A 25,523-nucleotide genomic window follows, 5' to 3' on the forward strand; every position below is an offset into this window, starting at 1 on the left:
TAAACATTGTTTGTTTGTCGATTGTTAATATATAAAAAAATGTGTGTGTGTGTGTGTGTGTGTGTGTCTGTGAGTGTGTGAGTGTGTCAGCTCTGACGCACGACTGGAATATTTACTTTAGAGTTAATTAATTAAGTACCTAACTAGTTTAGAATGTGACTGTGAAAATATAACAATTTATTTACCAACGCACAATAAATATTTATGAGTATGAGAGAGAGATAAATAGATTAGTGGTTTTCCTGGTATTTATTCAATAAGACATATTTTTTAAAATTTTGACAATTGGAAATCCAAACTGTTCCGCTTGCGAATTATATTTTCAGTTCTTTATTAATAAAGTTATTTAATAAATAAGGCAAACAAAAATAATTTCAGGGTTTTACCCATCATTTATTAAACTACAACATATTTTTCTCAAAAACCCAAATATTTTCCAGCTCGCGAATCACGTTGACTCACCGTCCGCGAATACAGATTTTCGGCATCACTGTCATATAATAAGAGTTTTATAGCCCCGGGCGACAATCGAACAGACGCATAAACACGTTTATAACCTATTGTGTCTATTTGTGGCCAGCCGGGAATAGCTGGGTGGGAATAGACGGCCTTTAGCGGTGCACTATCTTTATCCGGGTGCCTTGTGATAGCGACATCTAGTGAGAGCTATGAGGACTTGAGAGAATTAAAATCATACTATCAGCCGATGAAGCCGCGATCGTGACCAATCGACTCTTGAAAACTAATCATTAGAAGCAGCTAAGATATACGATCCATATCAAACACTAAAAGTAGTGTAAATGTTTGCTTTCTTTTGCAGAGACGCTAGTACATTTCTGGTATAAGGGGATTATTTTTTTGAAGAACTATTTAGCCCTATCCTTTGCTCTTTATACCTATTCAGTACTAGCAAAGATAGATATAACTCCATAATAGATGGATACAGTCTAAGGAAAAAACGTGCCTCAAACATCACGAAAATTTGATTCTCGTTCAGAGGGCGCTACTAGCTTTGGCCTACTGTCGTATAGATGGCGTTGACGGTTTCGTTTGTTATTTAACAATTTTAACGCATATCAGTGAAAGAACATGGGTCAAAATCATAAAAATAATTAATGCAAATAAAAAAAAACATCTATCCATATTTAAATACATTTTATCGTATTTTTATAAATATTAATTTTTAGTTTTAAAGTGTGTCGACAGATGGCAGTGAATTTACTGGGGTTACAAAATTTACTATGACAGTACCGCTCTAGTATAAGTTACTCTATGGTACTAGCTTCTGGCCGCGACTTCGTCTGTGTAAAGTACCTAATGATGATGATTTATCAATCATTAGAACTATCCTATGTCCATGACGTTTCAAACTATCTTCGTAAAGTTCATCTAAATTAGTTTTACAGTTTAAGCGAGAAGAGATAACAGACAGAGTTACTTTCACATATTTATTATATGTCCAAGATAGGTAGAAATTTAATAAAATGGAACAAAAATTTCTTATTCTAAATTGTTGCCATGTTGCATTTTACGTCAAAAATGTGACAGTTACGTAGGAAGTGGCGCCCTCATTTATTTTCTACAATTTCTTGATGGACTATACAGCTTGTCATTCAAAGCGAAGATAACAACTTTTGTCCTACAATTATGTTTCAGGCTTCTGTTGAGGCCTAGGTTTCAGGTAACCAGATTCAAAGCTAGCAAAGCAACATTAAACAGCCAGCACACAAGGTCTCACGTTCTATGACGTCATAGTTGCACGAGCCCATGTATTTCTGGCGATATGCTCCTTCCACTCTGGACTTATATTCGCGAAGTATTGTGTACTAGCTATTGCCCGCGACTTCGTTTGCGTGGAGTTAAGTTTACTTTAAACTTTTTATCGATTCCCCATACAAACTTCCACCCCCCTTTTCACCCCTTTGAAAGATGATTTCTGGGATAAAAACTACCCTATGTCCTTCCCCGGGACTCAAACTATCTCTATACCAAATTTAAACGAAATCAGGGGTTTAAGCGTGAATAGGTAACAGACAGACAGACACTTTCGCATGTATAATATTAGTATGGATTGGTTGTGAGGTAGAGTTACTTAAGGCCTTGGAGTGGACGCAAGCTGCCTTATGCCTGTATTCTTCTGTATGCTTGTGTCAGCTCATATCAGCAATCAAAAACTGCCTTGCGTTCAAAAAGTGTTTATGGCATGGCACCCAAATTGTATAACAAGCTACCCAATTTAATAAGAGAATCCGATATGCCTCTATTTAGGAAATATTTGTTGGACTTTTTGGTACAAAATGCTTTTTACTCTGTGAAAGAATTTTTAGACTATATGCCGCATATTTATTAAATTGAGTATAATGTAGTGTAAGGTCGGAACTTTATTATTTTTGCATGCTGCATGGTCATAAGAATCTAGTCATAGTTATAGGTACTTGTTATTTCTATGCCTATTCAGGCAGGATGTGCTGATCAAAAATTGTTTTATTAATACATCTTTATTGTACATACCGCATTCAAGAAATAAATAAATGATTATGATTATTCATTGTATTGTTTTCTGTATTGAGGTGTGCAAAAAGAGTGTTTGTATTATTTTGTATTTTAAGAGGCAACAGGAGTGGTCATTTCAGCATACAAACGTACTCGTCTGCTTCCTCCGTGGTTTTTAAAGTTAGAGCAATAATTTGTTCAACACAGATTATTATTAATATCTGTGTCGGACTGTTTTGCTTTTTTTATATTTGTGTTTTTTAAGACGCTAGAGCACTTCAAATATTCGTAAAAACGGCCTAATTGATTAGACCGCAAAGAGAAGCATGGTATTCAAAACTGACATCAATTAGCCTAAAAACCAAAACAGTCCGATACAGATAATATCATTACCAATGAGATCTCAAAATTTCGTTACATTTGGTTAAGTTTTGGAGGAGCTAACAGTCTAGTACGAAACCTCTTTTTTTGAGATATTTACGCAAGATTTTTCGGCTAACCTGGCGTTGTCCTTATCGCATTAGTTTTAAGAACCGCTTCCGTTAGCGAGACGGATATATTTACCTAAAATATTTAAATCTCAGCTCCCGTATCCTCTTCTTACTAACTCTACATCCAATCGCAGGTTGGATTATACTGGTCTGCTCGTTGCAGAAATAATTTATGAATAACTGCACTGTTTACCTGCTGTCTCGCCTCTCACTCGCGGTATTTACAAAATACCGCCGCCCGTACAATATCGCCTGTTGCTAATATTACGCGATTGATGGCAAATGCCGGCCTACTTTGTTGAGAACCTAGTGAATATTTAGAGAAAAAAACTCATAAAAAGCTCTGGTAAGCAGACAAAGCCACAGAGATAATTTTCATTATAGAAGCATGTTTTTTAGGGTTCCGTACCCAAAGGGTAAAAACGGGTCCCTATTACTAAGACTCTGCTCTCCGTCTGCCCGTCTGTCACCAGGCTGTATCTCATGAACCGTGATAGCTAGACAGTTGAAATTTTCACAGATGATGTATTTCTGTTGCCGCTATAACAACAAATACTAAAAACAGAATAATATAAATATTTAAATGGGGCTCCCATACAACAAACGTGATTTTTTGCTGTTTTTTTCCGTAATGGTACGGAACCCTTCGTGCGCGAGTCCGACTCGCACTTGGCCGGTTTTTTAAATATTTAATATTAATACCGTTAATAATAATTACTCTGCCCACTAATAATAGTCCTTAGTTATAGGGGAAAATCATTTTGAAAAAAATAAAGTAATTAATTTGTTTTTTTTTTGAGGTACGGAACCCTAATAAAATAATTCTTATAAAAAAACAATTGAAAGAGTATGTCACTTCCAGCTATGATTTATGGTGAGGAAAAACTCGTAATTTTCTGAAATAGGTACCTATATGTTCATACAATTTTCATGCGCTTAGACCTCAAAAATATTCTTTTTGATCACGCCCAGCCCAGCCAAGATTAACCCTTCATATGTATGTGGTGGTCCATAATCGTGGATCAAACCTCGGTCGTGCTGTACAGAGCAGAAAATAACGATCTCGAAAAGAATTTGAAGAAGAATTAAAAATTCGGTCAGATTACTTATCATACAAAGATAAGGCGTGCATAAATTGTTAGTTTATGAACCTCTCTCCAAAAATGTTAACAATCCGTAGAAAAACAATGATAACTTACAACCACAAAAAAGAGGAATTATTGTCTGGCGCGTCGAACAATAATCGTAAAATCGCAATCGTTTAGTATTATGTCGCGAAATTTAGTGTCTCCGGCTAATTCGCGAAGCTTGGAACCCATCCAGGGAATAACTCATAGTTTTGACCAAGGTCGACGATTTGATGCAAGTTGACAATGAAGCTGAACCTATCAAATCATTTAATTGAAATAAAAGCGAAATACATTATTTTCAATTTACTCCACTTTAGTGTAGTACAAGTAACTGTCGAAAAAAATTGCTTTTGTGACACACACTTTTATTGCTGACTGTACTTCTTCTCATTTGCATGGCTATCGAGTACTTCTTGAGACCTTTCTAATGAGCCTAAGCTTGATGTGTTTGTGTTTTTCCATCGAGGAATTCATAATCATAATCATAATCATAATCATTTTATTCATAAAACCAATTTACATGTCAAAAACTTATAATTACAATACAGTTAAAATATAAATCGAGATAAAACTTAAAATTAATATCTAAACAATAAATATACAATTCCTTCCACTCCTTCCTTTGGCTACCTTCCGACTGCATCATGAAATCATCCTAATGTTAGCATATTATTGCATTGTCACCGGAATTACGATAGTACTCCAAATTTCAACTGTATCAGATACCGGGAAGTGGTTCAAATTTTAGTTACAAGATTTGAAGCACTACATATACAAAGGTATATACGCAGTGAAGCTAAATAAAAGTGTGTAATAAAAGTGTGTAAAAACCACCCTACTATAGTCTAATAGCAACTGACTATTATTTAAAATGTCATAGTTCTATGGCAAAATATGCTCATATCATATGTATTATATCTTGTCTTGATCCAAGTAATAAAATTCTTGTACCGCTTTCAATTCTTGACCCGTTAGTGAGATTTATTAGTTCAATGTACCGTGGATCAAAATATGTATATCTGGGCTATAACCGCGAAAATCGAAGTTCGCAAATTGCGGGCATTTTTCCCTGTCACTCTAATTACACCTTCATTGGAGTAAAAGAGAAAGATCCCCGCAATTTGCGAATTTCGGTTTTTGCGGTAGCCCCTCAGTTGAGTGTTGAGACATACCTATCAGGTTCTTGGTTTTAAAAATTTGTTTTTTTCTGTGCAGCAGTTACAGATATTAATTCTTCGTCGTCTTCCACAGAGTCGTCTACGGGCAGCGTGTTCGGCGTGTCGTTAGCGCAGTGCGTGGAAGCAGAGAGGGCGCTGCGGCGGCAGCAGCACGGAGGCTCCCGGGCGTCGTTAGCTTCCTTAGGAGCCCTTGAAAAGGGGGACGATGTAAGTGTATAATCTCACAGATAACTTGTAAGAATGTCAGTTGTTGACTTTCCTTGGAAAATTAAATGCTTAAATTGGAACAGACCGCTAACCTAAGTGGTCGCGCACTATGTGGTTTAAGAGAAATTTTCTCTCCTGGGGACTTCGACTGTAGAATAAGCTCCTTGTGCTGTTCACAGTATGGGGTTCTTCAAGAAGTGTACAGGTTTTAAAGGGTCTTTCATAATAATTCATAATCATTTGTTTGCACATAAAAAGGGGTTTTACAAAAAAGGGAAAGGGTTTTATGAAAGGGTTTATCATGTAAATAACCTGGAGTTGCAGGCGTGCTGGGGCCCGTTTCCAAAGCTTGTAACTTGTAATACCAGCGGATGTCACTTTTTGACAGCTTCTTTTTTATTTAGAACACAAACAGTCATAATATGCATGTTACATATTACATTACAGCTTTACAGCATTACAGCTTTTGTCAGAAAGGGACTTCCATTTGTATTACAAGCTACAAGCTTTTGAGAAATGGGTCCCAGAGCTTACTGCGGGACTAGGTCGGTTTATGTAAGTTTGTCCCATTATTTTAATATCCATACTAATATTATAAATGCGAAAGTCTGTCTGTCTGTGTCTTACCTCTCTTAGGCATAGAGATAGTTTGAGTCCCGGAGAAGGACATAGGATAGTTTTTATCCCGAAAATCATCTCTTAAGAAAGTGAAAACCGGGATGGAATTGAGATAATTTATGAAGATGAATTTGTGTGCATAATATTCTCAAATTGAATGATTGCCATGAGAATTTTTCCAGGCGCTATACTTACTTTAACTGATGTTACTAAGTCCGCGCAGACGAAGTCTCGGGCAAAAGCTAGTAATTTATAAAGCCGAATTAGTAAAATCATTCGGTATGTGCAATGCAATGCAAGACAGGTCCAGGTGCCCTCGCGTCATAGTTACGTGGCTTGGCTGCAAACGCACAGACTATTTTTGCCACAACATAATGCCAAACCGCACTCACATATACACGACCAGCACTACAAGATCCCCTGCACCTCACTCACCTAACAAAATTTTAACTAGCACGGGTTTTACTATACTTAAGCAAGGGTCTTGGTTAACTGGTGTCGCGGCTAGACGAGGTAAGATCAGAAAATAGAAGCATATACCGATTAATATCATTTTAATTCGTCAAAGTCGTCTATTGATAGCAATATTTCTATTTGTGGATGTCTGATGTTATCAAACATTTTTATGGCCGTTCTGTCTCCGTTCCCATGCGTAAGCTATATATAATTATCACGATTATTTTGGGATGTGTTTAATTTCACAACATTTGTTTAATGTATAAATATCTGGGAGACCGAGCTTTGCTCTGAAAACATATAAAAACTCCATCATCATCTCATCGATTATTCGCTCCCGAAAACCCCCAAATTTCATCGAAATCGTTGGAGCCGTTTTTGAGATCACCGAAATTGCTCGTTTAAAGGTATAAGATAAAACAGTAAATGGATGTTATCTTGATTCGATGATATTATGGTTTGAAGGTTACCAGTTTTTATCAAAATAGAATTCGGCTTAACTACGTCGAGAAACGCCAAACGAAAGAAAAATATATTGGGACGACAGATGCTAAGAAAAGTCACGTGACTATTTCTATACATAACTTAACTTTCGAGTGGCGTTTTTACGATTGGCATCTTGGCTAGGCCCCCGCTTTCAGATATCCAGAGTAGATAAGTAACAGCATTAGTTAGCGTTTGTGTCTATGCCAAGTAACATCTCCCATTATTTGTTCTCTATCGAAATTAATTATGGAAACTTTCAGGAAATGAATAGCCGCTAGAAGAGAGATAAGGGCTGGTTATCCATCAGATGGATTGATGAAATGATGCTGATAACATTTGGTCAATCCCGGTCACTCCCGCATAAGATTAGCTCAAGATCGACTCAATTGTACTTGAACACAACGATGATGGCAAAATCATTACAATAAATAAATATCCTTGCATCAGTGTGGATGAACCGATAAACCACCGATAAACCGCCACGCAGTCGCACGCGCCGGTTATTTGCGTATTATTGGGCAATAACGAATGACAAAATATCGGGTGACGCGCGTGTGACGTCAGCAAGGGCTTGTCGTGTCACGGTGATAAATGATATTCGCTTCAAGATGGTTGGACGGTTGAGAATATTATGAAAGGCGCTTTGACATTATTGTAAAAGCTATGATTTTTGGTGTAGAATAAATCCTTCATTGCTGCTTTTAATGATAGCCGTTTAGTCACCTTACGCTTGACATTTTACGCTAATAACGCTTCCTTGTGCATTAGGTCAGCCACTTTATGGCATACTAGCTTTTGCCCGCGACTACGTCTGCGTGGACTTAGTAACCGCAGCTAGAGTAAGAATAGCGCCTGGATAAAGTTTAATGGCAATCCTTTAATTAATTATTTACACAAATTGTCAGGCAATTCATTAATTATCTCATTTCCACCCCGCTTTAGACCCTCTTAAGGGATGATTTTCGGGATAAAAACTATCCTATGTCCTTCTCCGGGACTCAAACTATCTCTATGCCAAATTTCAACTATCAGCTAGCACTAATCGGTTCAGCGGTTTAAGCGTGAAGAGGTAACACACAGACCGACAGACTTTCGCATTTATAATATTAGTATGGATTGAAAACTAAAACTTGACATTTACACTTCGCGCCTCTAAAAGCGGGTTCCCGTGCTCCCCAATATGTAATAATTGACGCGAGCACCCTATAAATGTCGAGATAAGACAAAAGGCCCCTATCTACCTTTCATTCGAATCCTCATAGCTTTCTTATACGAGGCTAGTTATTATACTTTAGATTTTATTGCTACCTATACTGATATTTATTTATTTAATCTTTATTGCACAATACATGATGGTACAAATGACGGACTTAATGCCTTAAGGCTTTCTCTACCAGTCAACCAATGGTAAACCAGAAAGATTAAGTAGGTGCAGTGTCTTTTAAAGTAAATGAATTTATAACCAAGACTATAATATAAAAATATACAATATATATTTAGTGAAGGAAGCGAAAGAGGTATGTCAGGATCGTAGCAAGTGGAAATCCGTGGTCTCTGCCTACCCCTCCGGGAAATAGGCGTAATTATATGTATGTATGTATATTTATGTCATTTATGGTAACCATCATTTTATCTACTATCATATCTATCGTTTTAAAGTTACATCTACGGTGACACATGATAGCAACTAGCCCTTAAAACCACACAAAACAGGTCCGACTTGCCAACTTCCTCGGTGCTCAATAGTTTTAATGATATTGGTTAGGAACAATAATGAAAAACCGGCCAAGTGCGAGTCGGACTCGCGTTCCAAGGGTTCCGTACATTACACAATTTAAAACAATGTATTTTTTATGTGAAACGTGAGTGAAACGTCTTTAAAAAATCCGTAGGGGTCGGATCAAAAACTAAGTAATTAAGTCCGACTCACGCTTGACTGCACATTTCTAATAGGTTTTCCTGTGATCTATAGGTAAAGATCTATTTTGCGTATTTTTTGCAAAATATTAGACCCAGTAGTTTCAGAGATAAATTTGAGATTAAGATTTAATTTTCACATATACCCCCCAAAAGTGGCCCCGTGTTTAAAATTCATTTGTTAACGTTGTAACATTCGTTTGTAACATGTCCGTCTTTGGGTCACAAACTTACATATGTATACCAAATTTCAAGTTAATTGGTCCAGTAGTTTCGGAGAAAATAGGCTGTGACAGACGGACAGACAGAAAGACGCACGAGTGATCCTATAAGGGTTCCGTTTTTTTCCTTTTGAGGTACGGAACCCTAAAAAGAAGGATCAAAGGCTATGTCCATTATTTTGGAGTTTGGACTTTGTCGAGTTAAGGGTATCTTTTGAAATACTTCGATTTTCTCACATCATTATTTCTAACCTTAACAAGGTGGACAAGAGAACCTTAGCTGTGTATGATAAGTAATCTGTTTTTTCGGGAACGATCTTTTTAGCTCTATACAGCAAGCAGGTTTGAACCCACTATTTTTGACCACAACACACATATGAATGGTTAACATAATTCGAGATTTCATTCAACCATAAAGTATGAAATGGTACAGCTTTTTGTCAGTGAACAAAAGTTGTTCTATAGGGAATATTACGCGAAACTCTGCGCAGGGGGCGCCACTACCACAATCTGAAAGTCTATCGCAAAACAAGAAAATCGAAATTTCGTTATCTAACATCTCTGTCACTCTTGCACATTCGAGCGATAAAGAGGCAGTAAGCGAAATTTCGGATTTTCGTTTCCCGGTAGGTTCTCTGTAAACAAACCGCCTTGGTGCATCAATGTCATATTTTATTATGTATAAGTTGTACATTGTATACACAGTATGTATAAGTTACTCTATGGTTTACTAAACGGGCTACTGCTGCACTCTGGTGGCAGAACATTGCAGTAATATCCCCTATTAACTAGTATTAACGATTTACTAAAGTTTATTTGTCTAGTAAATTTATTACCCAACCCACCAACGCACGTAAAGACTGTGCCAGTTCAAGAATATGACTGGTATTCACGTGAAAATGCAGTTTGCTATTTCTATGTGACAATTTGTGGAAAATGTCCGGATGCCGAAAGGCCATAGTCTAGTCAATGAGGGCTAAATAATTATAGTCAGTATGCATCATGTTGTTATTTATAAGGTGCTATCTATTACATTTCTAGAACAAACGTGAACCCTGTTAGGGCATAGCAACCATATATTATAGCTATATCTTATATCGAATAGTATATGCCCTATGGAATACAATTATTTATTACGATTTATTTCTATACATTAAGATTTTACAAGTGTTGGTGGATAAATAGATACATTTTGTATCTATTTATCCACCAACAAAAATATTTAATATTTTATTTTCAAAATAAAGTCAAAATAATAAAAATGACATTGCAAAAATAAATAATATTAAGATTTCGGATTAAAAATATAAATACGCTAGTAAAACGCGACTATTTACTTTATAAACATGGGTTTCACAAGTGGAAACCATTTCAGTGACGTTGTAAAGTATTTTTGTGCCTCGTGTTACTTAAGTTTTTGTTGTTTAAACGTTCCAAAAAAATAATATTTTTTGTATTCTAATCGGGATAGATAATTCCACACCCACATCTCCATTGATCGGTGTATCCATTGCTTTGTTGGCTCGTATATTTTACTGTATCATTATTATTTATTGGCCGGCACTAAGCGGCTGTAATTGAGACCTAAGCGGTAACTGCTGCATTTCTGGCCTAGAGCGCGAAGCGGATACTTTGGGTTTATTTCTACTTAACGCAGACATTTCGGTACGCTTACTCATTACAAGGTGGCCCAAATATATTTTGTATTTTTAGGGTTCCGTACCCAAAGGGTCTGTCCATCTGTCCGTCTGTCTGTCCGTCCGTCTGTCTGTCACCAGGCTGTATCTCATGAACCGTGATAGCTAGACAGTTGAAATTTTCACAGATGATGTATTTCTGTTGCCGCTATAACAACAAATACTAAAAAGTACGGAACCCTCGGTGGGCGAGTCAGACTCGCACTTGGCCGGTTTTTTTAAGACATAGACATAATTTATTGGTAATAAGGTATTACAGGTCACAGATAAGTGCATACTTACTGTTGATTTTAACAAAGGTGCAAACGAGAAAGGCAAATGAGAATAATTAGAAAGATAAACACGTTTCGTTTCAGTAGAATTATTCTAATTTTCATTTAAATGACTTTTTGTAAAAGATGTAACGTGTCTTTGAGCGTATTTTTTAATTAGATGCCTTAATGATTCAAATTTTTGGTACAAGCTTTTATGACTGTACTTTTCGTTTCACAGGCAACTAATACTCATCGAGACAATTCTAAAAACCCCAAATACAACTAGGTTTTGTTATTTTTGGCCACCTCCTGTCTCCATAAATATCATCTCAATGGTACCTTAATATTGCATTGTCACCCGGCTTACATATGTATGCAAATTTTCAGCTTCATTAGAAGTCGGGAAGTGAGTCAAATTTAACTTGCAAGATTTGACCGTACAAACATAGTTAACATAGATATGTACTTAAATTGCAAAGTAAATAAAAGCTTAATGGAGTCTTTGGCTGAAATAATTTATTAATGATACGCAGAAGTTGGGTACACAATATATATATTAAATTAAATCAATACAGATATTCATTTTTTAACGCTGTGACATTTGACATAGAAATCTAATCAAGTTTATAATAACTAACCTGCCAGTAAATCTATACATACTCAAAAAAACTCCTTCAGTTGTTTTAATATTTTTACGAGATCAATCTCTAAATTCTTGACGTTGTTAGTATCTAAAGATAGGAGTGATGAACGAAACTATTCATCTGCATTTAGTATTCCGCGTCACCTTGCCACTGAAACTCGCTGAATACATTTCAAAAGCAATCAACCAAACTTCAATCATCGCAGACGGTTACACGTGTGAATCAACAGCCGGAGGCCGATTCTGCTTAAACAATTTGACATGTTTTTTTAAATATTTATATTTAATCAACATTACATGTCATGTTCATTACAAAAGATGTTAGTTACAGGTAGTTGGTACATGACAGCCTGATAGGGCACAAAATGCTAACAGATAGACATTAGGTACTTTACAATTCTAGCGAAAATCAAAAAAAATTTACGGTAGGTACGTATTTTTAGTCACTCGCGTGACATGTTTTGGAGAGCCTGAGTCTCCATTTTCCACTAATAGTGCATGAGCAGCGATCACGAAGCTTACCGTAACATGTCGTGCGAGTGACTAAAAATACGTGAGTTTGTTTTATTCCGTGAACTTAATTTATTCCCTAGTTACAATTGACTTTGGGAACAAATCAAATTATTTTATTAAATATTTTGATTTGTGTTTTTTTTAAGTAGTCACACTATATAAATTATAAACTACTATACATAGAGCACCAGTCTCTCTCGCTACCTATAACGTATTTCCGTAAGGAATTCGTTTAGGAGGTGCAAGCGCGCACTGCTTACCCTTAGAGTTGGTCAAAGACGCCTAGTCTTAGTAAGATGGCATATAGTGGAGAAATTGAGACGGGTACCGCCGTTGCGAGGTGGCCTAGGGGTTCATGGCGTTAGCCGCGATAGTTAAAGACGCCGATTCGAATCCGGCGTTCACCACTGGAGGGCTTCGTCACTCTTTCTTTAACATATGACATTTATTACAGTTTAATATTCCCTATAACCATATAAAATTCTTAAATCAGAATCAGCCTCCAGTGTCATTAAACTATCAATACATATACACAGTCTAGACCTGGAAGCGAGCTGTCATGCCCATCGATGTTGCGTCATGTCTACCAACTCGTCTGGTCAATCCTGGTTATGTCATGCGGTTTGTGATTTAAACGGAGTCAATGACCTGGCTCATTTGGGCTGGTTTAATCGGTGTACTCGGCATTTATACTGTAATCTTAAAAGATATTAGAGTTTTACTTCAGTAAACTTTATTTCTTTATCTCTCTCTCTGCCTAGCCTTATCCCATCATTTGGGATCGGCTCTCCTAGTCCTTCGCTAGGACGCTCTGTCCCGGGTTGTGTCAGATGTGACATTTGCATCTTTCATGTCCTTGTTTATGGTAGCCATGTTTGGAGGGGTCTTCCTCTTCCTCTTATTGGCGCCGAAAACATTTCGAGTACTTGTCGGGAAACTTTGTTTCTTTATAAAAAATAAAAATAAAGTTCTTAACAAATGTATGTCTATGTCATCATTTGGATCATCAGTTCAGGTGATCTTAATCATGCTATGGTTTTTTTTTCTTTTTCAAGGTACTAAACTAAGGAGATGGGAAATATTAATTCGCATGAGTATTATATGAGTATTCGCCCTATTGAATGAAGGAAGAGGTATAATTGTTAATGTTTTCGTTATCTTAAAACAACCCAAATACAGCTTAGTCCACTACGACTATGGCTCACAAGTTCAACACTTTATTAAGTACCAAGACAATATTTTTTGGCGTGATAACGTCTTATAAATCGATGCAGTGGGCACGAAAAAGTGCCAAGTTGTGGACAGACTTCCATGGTAACGTTGTGGACAGATCTCCATGGTAACGTTACGGCCCCGTTGTGCACAGATCTCCGTGGTGAAGTGACATGACGTTATCACGCAAAATTATCGTCCGTAAACCGACTTTACAGACAACCATATTTTTTCTGGGTATTGTCTGCCATTTATAAAACTATGCTGCCTCAGAACTCAAATAATAGACACCTAAACCAAGATATTTTAGTTAGTTTTGAACCATAGTTGGGAGATTTTGGATTATAGGTAAGAAGTTGGGTATTATATATTTTTTCTCACAGAGGGCTAAAAATACGCCTCTGTTAGAATCTGAAATCTGCGAACATTCTATAATGCCAGTCTCGCAGGTGGTCCATAATCAAAATGTTTATAGAAGCATACGTGATCAAATTCACGTGCTCCCAAAAAACAAGCGATAAACCCAGAGCGATTATGACATAGAGACTAGTGTTCGAGGTAACAGACGACGTCAATGCTTCGCTCCTGCCTGCTCTTGGGCGTGCTATATGACGTGGGTTGGAAGGTGATGGGGATAATACGAATCAAGGTGTGTTGTGAACTGGCCTGCTTTAGAGGGCGTTGATTCGCTTGACTGGTATTAGATTCAACAGTCCTTGAGAAATTAAGCAAAATTTCCTCAGGTTCCGAATCGGTTTAAGCTAAGTAGATACAATGTTTTTGTGCCAAAGAAATAGATGTTATGAATCAATCCGATTCACCTGAATCTGTAGAAAAATGGATAGTACCATTCCGTTGTACTGTAATTGCCAATATCTTCCACTCCACTTCTTACAAATCAATTCTCTCGGAAAGAACTTACCATGCATTTCTGATATAGATGGTTGGAGTATCCAGCTCTTAACGGTTTCTTCGGCAAGACCTCTTCATAGTACCACCACCACTACCCGCCACGTAGAATCCATCCACGTAGAAACTTGTCTACGTAGAATATTAGTACCATAAATAAACAATAATACCTAACAATTATTTAACCTTTCTACAATCAAACTATTGAGAAAAGCCCAACTACCCAACCCGACAAGACAGATCGTCTTGGTGCCGAAGGATAAGAAGAGCCGACCCTACCTATTGTGGGATAAGGGAAAGGAAAAAATATACCTTGCAACTAGCCTTTCATATGTGTATGGTGGTCAAAAATCGTGGGTTTCTAATCTCGGTTGTGCAATAGAACAGAGAAATTGTTCTCGAAAAATATGCAAAATAAATGAAATTCGGTCAGGATCCCGAACACCTATACCATGACGTCGCACTGACGTCACGCGTGTCCGGTTACCTGTCCGGCCTTCTATCGCTTTCATTAAGGCCGCGATAAAATTATCGTATGACGCGTCTCACACGTTACGCCTATCCCGATATCTATTCGGACGAAAATAACTGTAAGATGCTTGAAACGCCCATTCCTGAATCCTGAGTACGTCCATGAACTTTGTGTTTCGTGTCTTTGGACGATGGTCTGTTTGAGTTATGTTTTATGCCTTTGGGTTTAAGTACTACACCAAGTGCCAAATAAAAAAAAACCGGCCAAGTGCGAGTCAGACTCGCGCACGAAGGGTGCCGTACCATTACGCATAAAACGGCAAAAAAATCACGTTTGTATGTATGTATGTATGTATGTATGTATAAACTCTTTATTGTACAAAGACATAGAACACAAATATGGCACAGTTTGTTGTATGGGAGCCCCCCTTAAATATTTATTTTAATCTGTTTTTAGTATTTGTTGTTATAGCGGCAACAGAAATACATCATCTGTTAAAATTTCAACTGTCTAGCTATCACGGTTCATGAAATACAGCCTGGTGACAGACAAACAGACGGACAGTTAGTAATAGGGTCCCGTTTTTACCCTTTGGGTACGGAACCCTAAAAATGGCAACAGAAATTTTCTTGGCGGTAGTTTATTGTATCTTACTTGTGAACTCGTTTTGTAAATTGTTTATTACTTACTTATTGGTTATCTATGATTGACAGTACTTACAAAATATTCGACCACTAGAAAAGGGCTAAATTTTGCTAGTTATCTACTGGTTTGATTTTGTGAATTTCATTTCTTTACTTATCAATTAGTAATTATATTAGTAATTACAAAGCTCACCAAAAAGTTTAAAAAATTACCCATCAACATAAATCATTATTTTTTTACTTTCATATGAGGCTATCTTACTAGAATTTTAACTTCTTTTGTGAGATCCGGAGAAGCTAACCTTGAATCATGAGTCGATTTTATAGATCATATCTCAAAAATATATCCAGCCAAAAAGATTTATAGGCCATAATGATATTTTCAGTTGTTTACCTACAAATCAGTTGAAGTGTTCATCTCTGACATCTGTTGGTTTATTAATATCTTCGCGGATTTTGCATTTTTCGCTAGTCTGGGACGGAAATTTGTTCATCTGTATGAATCATACAATTAGCTCATTCTCTTTATGAGATAATTTATTAGTTAAGTAAATCTCCTCTCAATAAATAAACATAGATACCTAGTCTTCTAAGATGTAGCATATGAACTTCAAAACTCGAATTTCAACGGGCAGACTTAAAAATGTGGAAAGACTTTTTGGCTTGTCATCATCATATCATCATCATAATGGCAGACGATGAACAATTTATCATATGCACTAATACTTACATAAAACACTAAATCTGTATATATATTATTAGAGTAAGTTCTTATTATGATAGTCTAGGAAAAGGATTTATCTTGACATTTAACAAAAATTAGTTCAACTAGAGTTACTAAGCAAGAGTTTCCAGACATCATAGTTTTTCAATCTTGAATCTTGATGTGACTAGTCACTAACAAACAAGACGTACGATACAGGAACAGCTATTAAAGCTTAAAAGTGAGAAAGCATTACATTACAAGTGAATAATAAATTCAATTAAATCTATTAAATTTCCCACTTCATTTATTTCTATGTGTCTATTGATATGTGTCTAGAGTCACACCAATACAAGTCTGCAACGATTTTGATAGCACACGCACCGCAAGTGTTATTTTAAACGTCAAACTTCTATAAAAATATGACTTATAAATATCACTTGCACTACGTGTGCTATCAAAATCGTTGCAGACTTATCTTGGTCTAACTCTAACCCAATAATTTTACCACTTGGTTTAAAAAAACTTACAAGCTTTTTTTTATTCCAGAGTGAATCCTGCGATTCCGGCGAATGGGGTTGGTCAGGCCTTGAAGAGGCGGGATGCGGGGGGCCGAAGATCCCCGGCCTCGTGTCGGCCTGCCTGGCGCATCTGCGGCGGCACGGCCTCAGGACCATTGGTCTCTTCCGAGTGTCAGCCTCCAAAAAGAGGGTTAGACAGGTAAGGCCAATTATTTATATTTGTATAATCATCATCAAAATTAACGTATCAGACTACGTGTCAAAAGTATACCAATTATCTAATAGTTTAAGAAAAAGAAGTCAACAAAGGCGGGATTCCACCAGTGTGCAGCACTGTGCGGCACGGCAAAAACATTTTTGTACTGAATCCCGCCTTAACAAAGTCCCTGTATGTAACAATTAGACTGTGACAGATACTTTATAACGCGGACTGTAGAAATATCTGTTTAAACTTGTATACAAATTGATTAAATATTTCCATAGCAAATCCCAAAAACTGTTCTTAAGATTCCGTTTTAAACACCCTAACTCCAAAATTAGGTCATCCAGAGTGTACGAGAAACATCTAAATCCGTCGATTTTACTCCCGACCGAAGTATCGAATGGGCCCCGTATCGATCGATATAGATTCAGACGTTTCTGACCCGGCAACGTGCTGCGAATAGCCAGTGGCCGATACTGTCTTAACCATTTGAGAAGGTTTTGATCCTATTGAATTGAATTGAATTGAACTGAGGCGGAGATGAGGGGAGATAGATGTGCGGGAATATTTCCGTATCGTATTGATTGCAGCGAATGCTATTGGTTGACTCCTGGGGCCCTATTCGAGATGCACAGCTGTCAGTTTCGGCATCCACATCAGTTCAACAGTGGAATGATTCGCCTGCACGTTTCCTCTCATCTCCACTCAGTGGAAAGGTAGCCTTATTTATGCGCTCGAGATGCCTGATAAATACGACTCAAGGTCGTATCAAAATATGAGGAAAACAATATTAAATGTTTAAAACAAAATAGCTCCTGGCCACTCTGACTGCCGAGATTGGATTATATGTTCAAATTCATTCAGCTTCATGGCAATGAAAGTGTGTTTACGAAATTTCGCCAGCAACTTTTTTTATGCTGGTCGGATTCCAACAAAAGATAGTAAAGTTTTTACGATTCGATTCGTGTAATTGTTTTAGACAATAAACACCGCAATGGTAGAGGAAATTTCCGACTCTTCTACACAATTTAAAATCAGGGGCATACCATGAGCTGTCCCGTACAAGCGCATTTTATTTCGTAAATCAACTACATTTTTAAACGTTTCATATCGATGATTGTTTTGTTGACCATTTTTCACATCCATTGTAACAGAGAAAAAAAAAATGCTTTAAGTAATCTTTAGAAAAATCGCGTTTGTACGGGAAAAACGGTAGTTTCATAGAATGCTCTATCATCAGATAATCTAATCATGGAGTAATTTGAAGTATCCCAATTATGACCTAGATAGTAAAGTGACCTTAAAAAAATGTAGCAATAGGGTATATTAAAACTCTACGTAAGGGGCGCACTAGCACACACTGTAAACAAACCGCCATGATGCATCAATGTCATATTTATTCGTAACTATCTAACAAATAATGTATAGGTATGATAACTTGTCAAAAACTGTTTACGTTAAGGTCACTCTATGGTTTACCGTTTATGCTAGTGCTGCACTCTGGCAGCAGAACATTGCAGTAATTGCCTCTGCATTCATACTCTGGACCACCGGAAGACCTGCTACATCTTACAACCCATGCATGGCTGAAGACACTGAATGTTGACATCTGATTTTATTATTATTTTATTGTTATTTTAATTGTTTGCCTATATATTATGTACCTCCGCCATACGACTAAATAAAAAATAAAATTGCAGTAATATTTCCTATTGCTATTTAGTTAAAATGTAATTCTGGCAAATTACTATGGCCCGGCGCGGCCACGACATCGCGCGGCGGCAGCGGCGAGCGGCGGCCATAGGTGGGAACGAAAGGTCGAATCGCTGTGTCTCACTCCAACCTATGGCCGCCGCTCGCCGCTGCCGACGCCGCGCGATGTCGTGGCCAGGCCGTTCTATGCTTGTAGTTCTATGTATTTTTCCTTAGACTTACTATTTGTTCCAAATGCTTTTACCAATACAAGTTACAGTGTTCATGTGTTTGTTAATCTTTTTCCAGCTCCGTGAAGAGTGGGAGAGAGGGCAAGAAGCGGCGTTAGACGCGGCAGTGTGTCCACACGACGTCGCAACTTTACTAAAGGAATTCCTGCGGGACCTGCCGGATCCACTGCTCTGCAGGGACTTGTACTCTGCCTTCTTGTGTACTCAAAGTAAGTACCTTTTGCAGCAGTGCATTGTGATTGGGACAGTAGATGAAAGAGGGGATAGTGGTAACCACCGACCTGCTGACGGACGGACGGACGGCGGAAAATGGTGCAGAATGGAGAGCTTTGGTGCACAAAACAATGACCTCATGTGGTCGCGACCGTCAGTAAACTTAGCCCTATCCGCTACCTCTACACATAAAACAGAAATGCCAATTGCCTGGTAAGGTAATTTCAAGTTTAGTACCTATTTTGCATGCAAATAAGTTCCGTATTGAAATCATAATTTAAATTTCCAGAAATCCGCAACCGTCGGCTCCAATGGGAAGCCCTCAAGCTAATAGTCCAGCTACTTCCCGCAGCGCACAGGGACACTTTAAACGCATTGCTGTCTTTTCTGTCGCAACTGGCTACGCATTCTGAGGACGACAGACAGCCTGGCAACAAGATGGATGCCGCGAATCTGGCCACCATCTTTGCGCCGAATATACTGCATAATAATAAGCCTAATGAGGCCGCTAGGTAAGTCTTCTACTTTGCGCAAGGGACTTTACTTTCCCATTTCCAATACCAAAGCCCATATAGTTTTAACTCATAATAATTTCCTCGAAGCCGGGAAACACAAATAAATGTCTATTCCTAGACGTAGGAAGCCTGTATTATAGAAACGTAGCTTTTAAGAACTTAAGTAAGTTCAGAGAGTTCTCGCAATGGACTTGAAATTTCTACTTAATTTCAAGAAAACTGCAATTAACCTTATCTTGTCTGGTTTCACCCTTGAACCGACTGCAAATTTACCTATTATAACGTTATCAGCTATAGCTGTAGTTCCTGTAGCTATAGACCTGTTCTTTATATGTGATCAAAACAATTTTTTCTATCAATTCCAGTGCGGAACAGCTATCGGAGCGGGTAGATGTTATCAATGTGGTCCGACAACTAATTGAGAGACAGGGAGAGTTGTGGACGTTGCCAGCCGAGTTGCTACATGAAGCCTACATCCATCTAGCGCACATGGCTCCAGCACATTTGGACTCTTTGCTGCTGCGGAGATCAGAGTAAGTACTGAGTGGGGATTCCTTCAGAGGCATGAAGGGGTATTAATAGATTCCCAAAATTTTACGTGCGTGCCTGACACGTTCAGTAAAACAATGAGTATATTTTATGATTAGAATATTGAGTCATAAAGCAAAAAAACCATGTGTCTAAAAACGATTTTAATAGTTATTTACGATACAAGTGCGGTAAAGAGGAAATTCGAAACGAGTGGCAATAAATTAAGACACGACCGCAGGGAGTGTTTTAAATCGACACAAGTTGCAAATTACCTATTTGCACGTGTATAGTACAACGTTTTACAGTACATATGGCCCTTTAAACTTTCGACATATGCACGAAAAGTGCTCTTTTACGCACTAGTGCGAGAAAGTAGCACCATATGCACTGTAAAGGTATCAAATCGATGTGCTTTGGATGACCCTTCACTAATGCTCCTACAATTTGGTGGGTCCCAACCCCATGAGAGATGAAAGAGCTGATAATTCCAACCAGGGGTGCAAAACTCCTAGCTTCGGGCAAACTCGGCTCCGTTCGGCTCAGCATTGCTCCTAGCAATTAATAGGGTTGGCACAACTTGACGTCCCTTTGCGTGCACGACCACAGATAAGATAATGACCAAAATTTTGACAACCCTAAATAGCCGAAATGGATAGTGGCATGTATTAGAAAGGGACATCATGATTCGACCCTGAACCGCCGTCAAACTTCAGTTTTGTAGGAAGTTTCGTTTACGGTAGTACAGTTATTTATTCTGTGTTCCAACCAATCCCGTCAACCACTATCGTAACCATACCGGTGACTTCGCTTTTCAAGACGGTTGAAGTTTCGTGTTGTAGATGCGCGGCGGAAGCCAAGGAGTCGCTGGCGGACAGCGCGGCGCGGCGCGTGTGGTCGCGGGAACAGTTCCTGCACGGCGCCGCTGCTACCGGCGGACCTAACATTGGAACGCCCAGGTACCTAATGCTCTCTTCCAGAAACTTGCTTGTGCACTAAGTAAACCATAATATTGTCTTCGGTTACCGCTATAGTTACTCATGAAATAAAACTATGAAAACGGAACTACGAAGGTTCATTATTTTTGTATGTGGGTATTTCTGCACTTTGTAGCTTTTCTCAGTCACCCGTTGACCACGGACGCTGTAAAGGGTTCGAAACGTCGGGATGTACTATAAATTCAATATATGCGATATAATCCGTTTTCATAGTTTTATTTCATAAGTAAACCAGTTTACGTAAAGTCAACAGCAGAAGTAGCCTGCAACCTATTCCATCTGTCCAATATGCATTTGATCACAGAAATTGGGTGACTTCATCTTTACTGATATATAAATTTATTGGAACAAATTAAATAAAAATATAGTAACAAAACTTATAAACTAAACGTAACTAAAATATACTACCTATCCTAAACCTTAACTAAAATAAAAATTCACCCCGCTCGTCAGCGCTAACGTGCCGGCTTTGCTGGAGCCTTCCGGCGTCCTCAGGGACGATGGTAAGAGGCCGGACGGAATGTCATTGATTCCGTGGGAGATGGGGCGGGTGTTGGTGTGGGACGCTACTTGCGTGGATACACTAGCCCCGTCCCATCTTCATGGCACTTCCGTCTTATCGGGTGCGGCTGCGGATGCGGCTGAGCGGAGAAAAAGGGCCAAGTACAGCTGTGTCGGCCAAGAATATCTTTTTACCCCTTTTGGTGTGGAAACACTCGGCCCGTGGGGTCCCGGTGCCCTGAAATTTTTCGGAGCATTATCAAAGAGGCTGGTGGATGTGACTGGGGATCGTAGGGCTGGCAGCTTCCTCGCACAGCGCATTAGTATTGCAATTCAGCGGGGTAATGCTGCCAGCATCTTTACTTGAAACACCGATATATATTTGATCAAATATTACAAATGACATTAAGAATAAGAATATGAATAAGAACAAAGAGGATATAATAAGATAGAGCGGTACTGTCATAGTAAATTTTGTAACCACTGTAAATTCACTGCCATCTATCGACATACCTTGAAACTAAAAATGAAGATTTATAAAAATACGTTAAAATGTATTTAAATATGGATAAATGATTTTTTTATTTGCATTAATTATTTTTATATGATTTTGACCCATGTTCTTTAACGGATATGCGTTAAAATTATTAATAACAAACGAAACCGTCAACGCCCAACATGGGTCAAAATCATATAAAAATAATTAATGCAAATGAAAAAATCATTTATCCATATTTAAATACATTTTAACGTATTTTTATAAATTTTCATTTTTAGTTTTAAAGTATGTCGATAGATGGCAGTGAATTTCCAGTGGTTACAAAATTTACTATGACAGTACCGCTCTATCTTATTATATCCTCATTGATAAGAATAAGAAATATTTATTAGCACAAAAAAAGAACACAAAACATTGATTCATTTAGAGTATAGACGAACAGAATTGTGCTAAAAGGTCCTCACTCAGCTTAATGTCCCGAAGTGAATCCTAGGACACACTACGTGACGCTGATTTTCAGTGAGGCCTGATAAAACTAAAACTAGAACTAAAACTAACTAGGTAGCAGAAATAAGTTTAAATAATTTTAAACTTATTTCTGCTAGTAGTAAGTAACAAAAACATAAGGATCAATCCATATCCATGCTAATATTATAAATTGAATTCATAATGGCTATCCCAATAATATAAAAACTTGAACCAAGACATCGGATAAGTGGAATTTAAAAGAAATTTGTTAAAATGTGACGTTTTCAAGAAAAGGTACCACATTGTCTGTATCTTTATACAAATAACCTGTCAAAGGGTCCTTATGGCAAGCGCCAATGTGGTACGTTTTACTTGAAAATGACACAAATATTGGATATAAGCAGGTGAGGTGCTCAAAATAATATTTTTATAAGAGAATAAGAGCGTATGCACTATTTTATTGAGATCCTCTTTCCAAAACTAATAGGTAGCTATGTTTTCGTGAGATAAAATTTAAATAATTTTATTCCGCAGTGAGAAGACGTACTCGCGCAGTCGACGGACGCGTGAAACTGCGTCGGACACATCCTCGGGCTCCATCTCGTCTGCTATGACTATTATGACAAGGTACGAAAATAAACCGTCCTCCTTGCATCGGTTTCCTCATCACTGAGGGTTGGCGTGCCGCGGCGGTTTACTATGAAACTTTCCATACAACAAAATGTTGCGAACTCTTTAACTATGACAAACAGTTTGGTGCAGCCGACCCTAATACTAACAATTTTTCCATTTGTCCAGAGTCAGAAGCAGTGCGGAAGAGTGCGGCAGCAGCGGCGTCATGTGTCTCCCTTCCACCGCGCGGAGCGAATCCGCGCCGGATTCTAATGACTCCGCCAGTGACTATAACGAGGTAGATACTATAGGTATCAGACATAATATATGTATAGGCGTATTTGTACGAAAACACATACCTAGAAGACCAGACTCTATCTCTAATAAGCTACGATCCTGGCATACCTCATGAGCTTGATTCACTCTCATGATATTTTTCACACGTACCTACTCTTCAAATAATTTGTTCGGTTCGGGTAAAATAGACGAAGTGTTTTTCCTTTCACAAGTCCTTTACACGTGTGAATTGTTTTCAGACGCTGGGCGGATCGGATGATGACAACTACGTGATAACTGCATCATTGCATATCCCGGCCGCGTTCCCCTCCCCCGCGGGGGGCGGCGGAGGGGGAGGGGTAGGGGGCGGGGGGACGCACTCCCCGCGCCCCGCCGCCCCGCCCCGCCGCCGCTCCACCTCCGGCTCTGAATCTTCAGGTTAGTTGGGAACTTTCAATTGTCTCAGATCAGTGGATTGTCATGCTCGTTGATCAATTACTGAAAAAAAACTTTGAAGTCAATGTAACATTGGCATCATCTAAATAGAGATAATGCTATCTATCACGGCAAACGATTTGTATAAATCTTGTTTCAATTGATTGCCTTAGATCCTCAATTCCTAACCCTCCCTCCGTCGTTCCCTCATAACTGAGGATCATGTCTCTTCCAAAGAAATTTCTTAATGGCTTCTCTCCATCAGCTTCTGTCCTGTGCCTCGTGGAGGGCCGTGCTGCCGACATCTCCAGGCTTGATGCCAACTGATCTGGTCTGTTCACATCCTAACGGTATTGCCTTGGTATAACCAACAGTATTAACGGTTTGGTCAATGACCTTCAAAATAAATCTAAAGTAATACCTCGCGAAGACAAATAGCGTGTCATGAACTTACAGCTGTCTGTTTTTTTCAGCCAAGCGCGACTCGGCAGTGGGCTCATCGCCAGCCTCAGCATCGAGCGCGTCATCACCGCCCGCGTCGCCGCCGCCGTACGCGCTGCGCGTCACATTGACGTCCACGGGAGAATTAAGAAGGCCGGCGGATATCGACCGACTTATGTCGCTAGGAAGGTTAGTCTTTGCATCAATACCCATGGTCGTGAATATCAGTTTCTCCCGTACGATGTTGCAGCATCAATCGCTTCAGCACCTCTAAATGTGGTATGTTAGTACGGACCTGGTCTGTCCAACGCATTTGGCTCTACCCTCTTGGTATTTTATTGTTGACGTTAATTTTTCCTTACGAACAAGACTAAATTGGAAATAATACTTATTGAATAATTACCTATTGCAAATTTTACGGTGACAAAAATAACCTAGGAAGGTTGGTAGTGGTTATGCAGAACAGTCATTATCATGACTTCCGTAATGGTTGCGCGTCACACTAACGCCTAAAGGCAAACCAGTTTTGAAATTTCAACATTATTATGGCCTTAACCAACTTATTACTAGAGAAATATACCTCTTAATCAGCAGATCAAATAAAATAGGACAATCTTTATCAAATAGTTATAGTCCCACAGTAGTAACTAGACGATGTGGTTTTGGACAAGACTAAACTTTATAATATATTTTCGCTTACAGAGAACGCAACACATCAGACGCACGAGCCGTCGTCCTCCGTCAACACGACGAAACCACCACCCACCATGCCGTCACGCGAACACGCGAACCAGAGACTCATTCTCACAAAGAAAACAAAAGAAGGCCAGAGGAACGAAGAGAAGAGAGGAGGGTAGAAGTTAAGCAGGAAAAGAAGGAAGGCACGCTCTATAAGAGAGGGGAGCTGATTTCGAGCGCTCGGTCGCCCCGGTCGCCGACATGACATATTATATACGTGTTTTTATACATAAACGTCTATTTATCATAACGTCATTTCATTTGATTTAAACTGATTCTAAATAATTAGGTTACAGAAATACAGAAATACAGACTTTATTGGTAAATATAAACAGTACAAAAAAGTTAGGGTTAGGGTTAAATCCTGATGTTGATAATGTTGACGGAAA

At 38.4% G+C, this 25,523-nt stretch overlaps 2 protein-coding genes across 2 annotated transcripts in view; both read left to right on the top strand.

Moving 5' to 3' along the window:
• LOC134747018 (uncharacterized) overlaps positions 1-25,384 on the top strand; it is a 72,009-nt gene extending 46,625 nt beyond the window's left edge. Inside the window, exons 4-14 of the mRNA XM_063681562.1 lie at positions 5,366-5,499; positions 16,794-16,964; positions 18,969-19,119; positions 19,413-19,635; positions 20,004-20,171; positions 21,009-21,125; positions 23,167-23,259; positions 23,431-23,542; positions 23,781-23,958; positions 24,429-24,585; positions 25,099-25,384. Of these exons, the coding sequence (XP_063537632.1) occupies positions 5,366-5,499; positions 16,794-16,964; positions 18,969-19,119; positions 19,413-19,635; positions 20,004-20,171; positions 21,009-21,125; positions 23,167-23,259; positions 23,431-23,542; positions 23,781-23,958; positions 24,429-24,585; positions 25,099-25,339 (1,745 nt within the window). The 3' untranslated portion in view covers positions 25,340-25,384. The remainder of the gene's footprint in view (positions 1-5,365; positions 5,500-16,793; positions 16,965-18,968; positions 19,120-19,412; positions 19,636-20,003; positions 20,172-21,008; positions 21,126-23,166; positions 23,260-23,430; positions 23,543-23,780; positions 23,959-24,428; positions 24,586-25,098) is intronic.
• LOC134747035 (endoplasmic reticulum-Golgi intermediate compartment protein 2) overlaps positions 1-25,523 on the top strand; it is a 250,842-nt gene that overhangs the window by 197,295 nt on the left and 28,024 nt on the right. The window lies entirely within an intron of this gene.

The sequence above is a fragment of the Cydia strobilella genome, chromosome 14 (assembly GCF_947568885.1).
Source record: "Cydia strobilella chromosome 14, ilCydStro3.1, whole genome shotgun sequence".
Classification (NCBI taxonomy): Eukaryota; Metazoa; Arthropoda; class Insecta; order Lepidoptera; family Tortricidae; genus Cydia; species Cydia strobilella.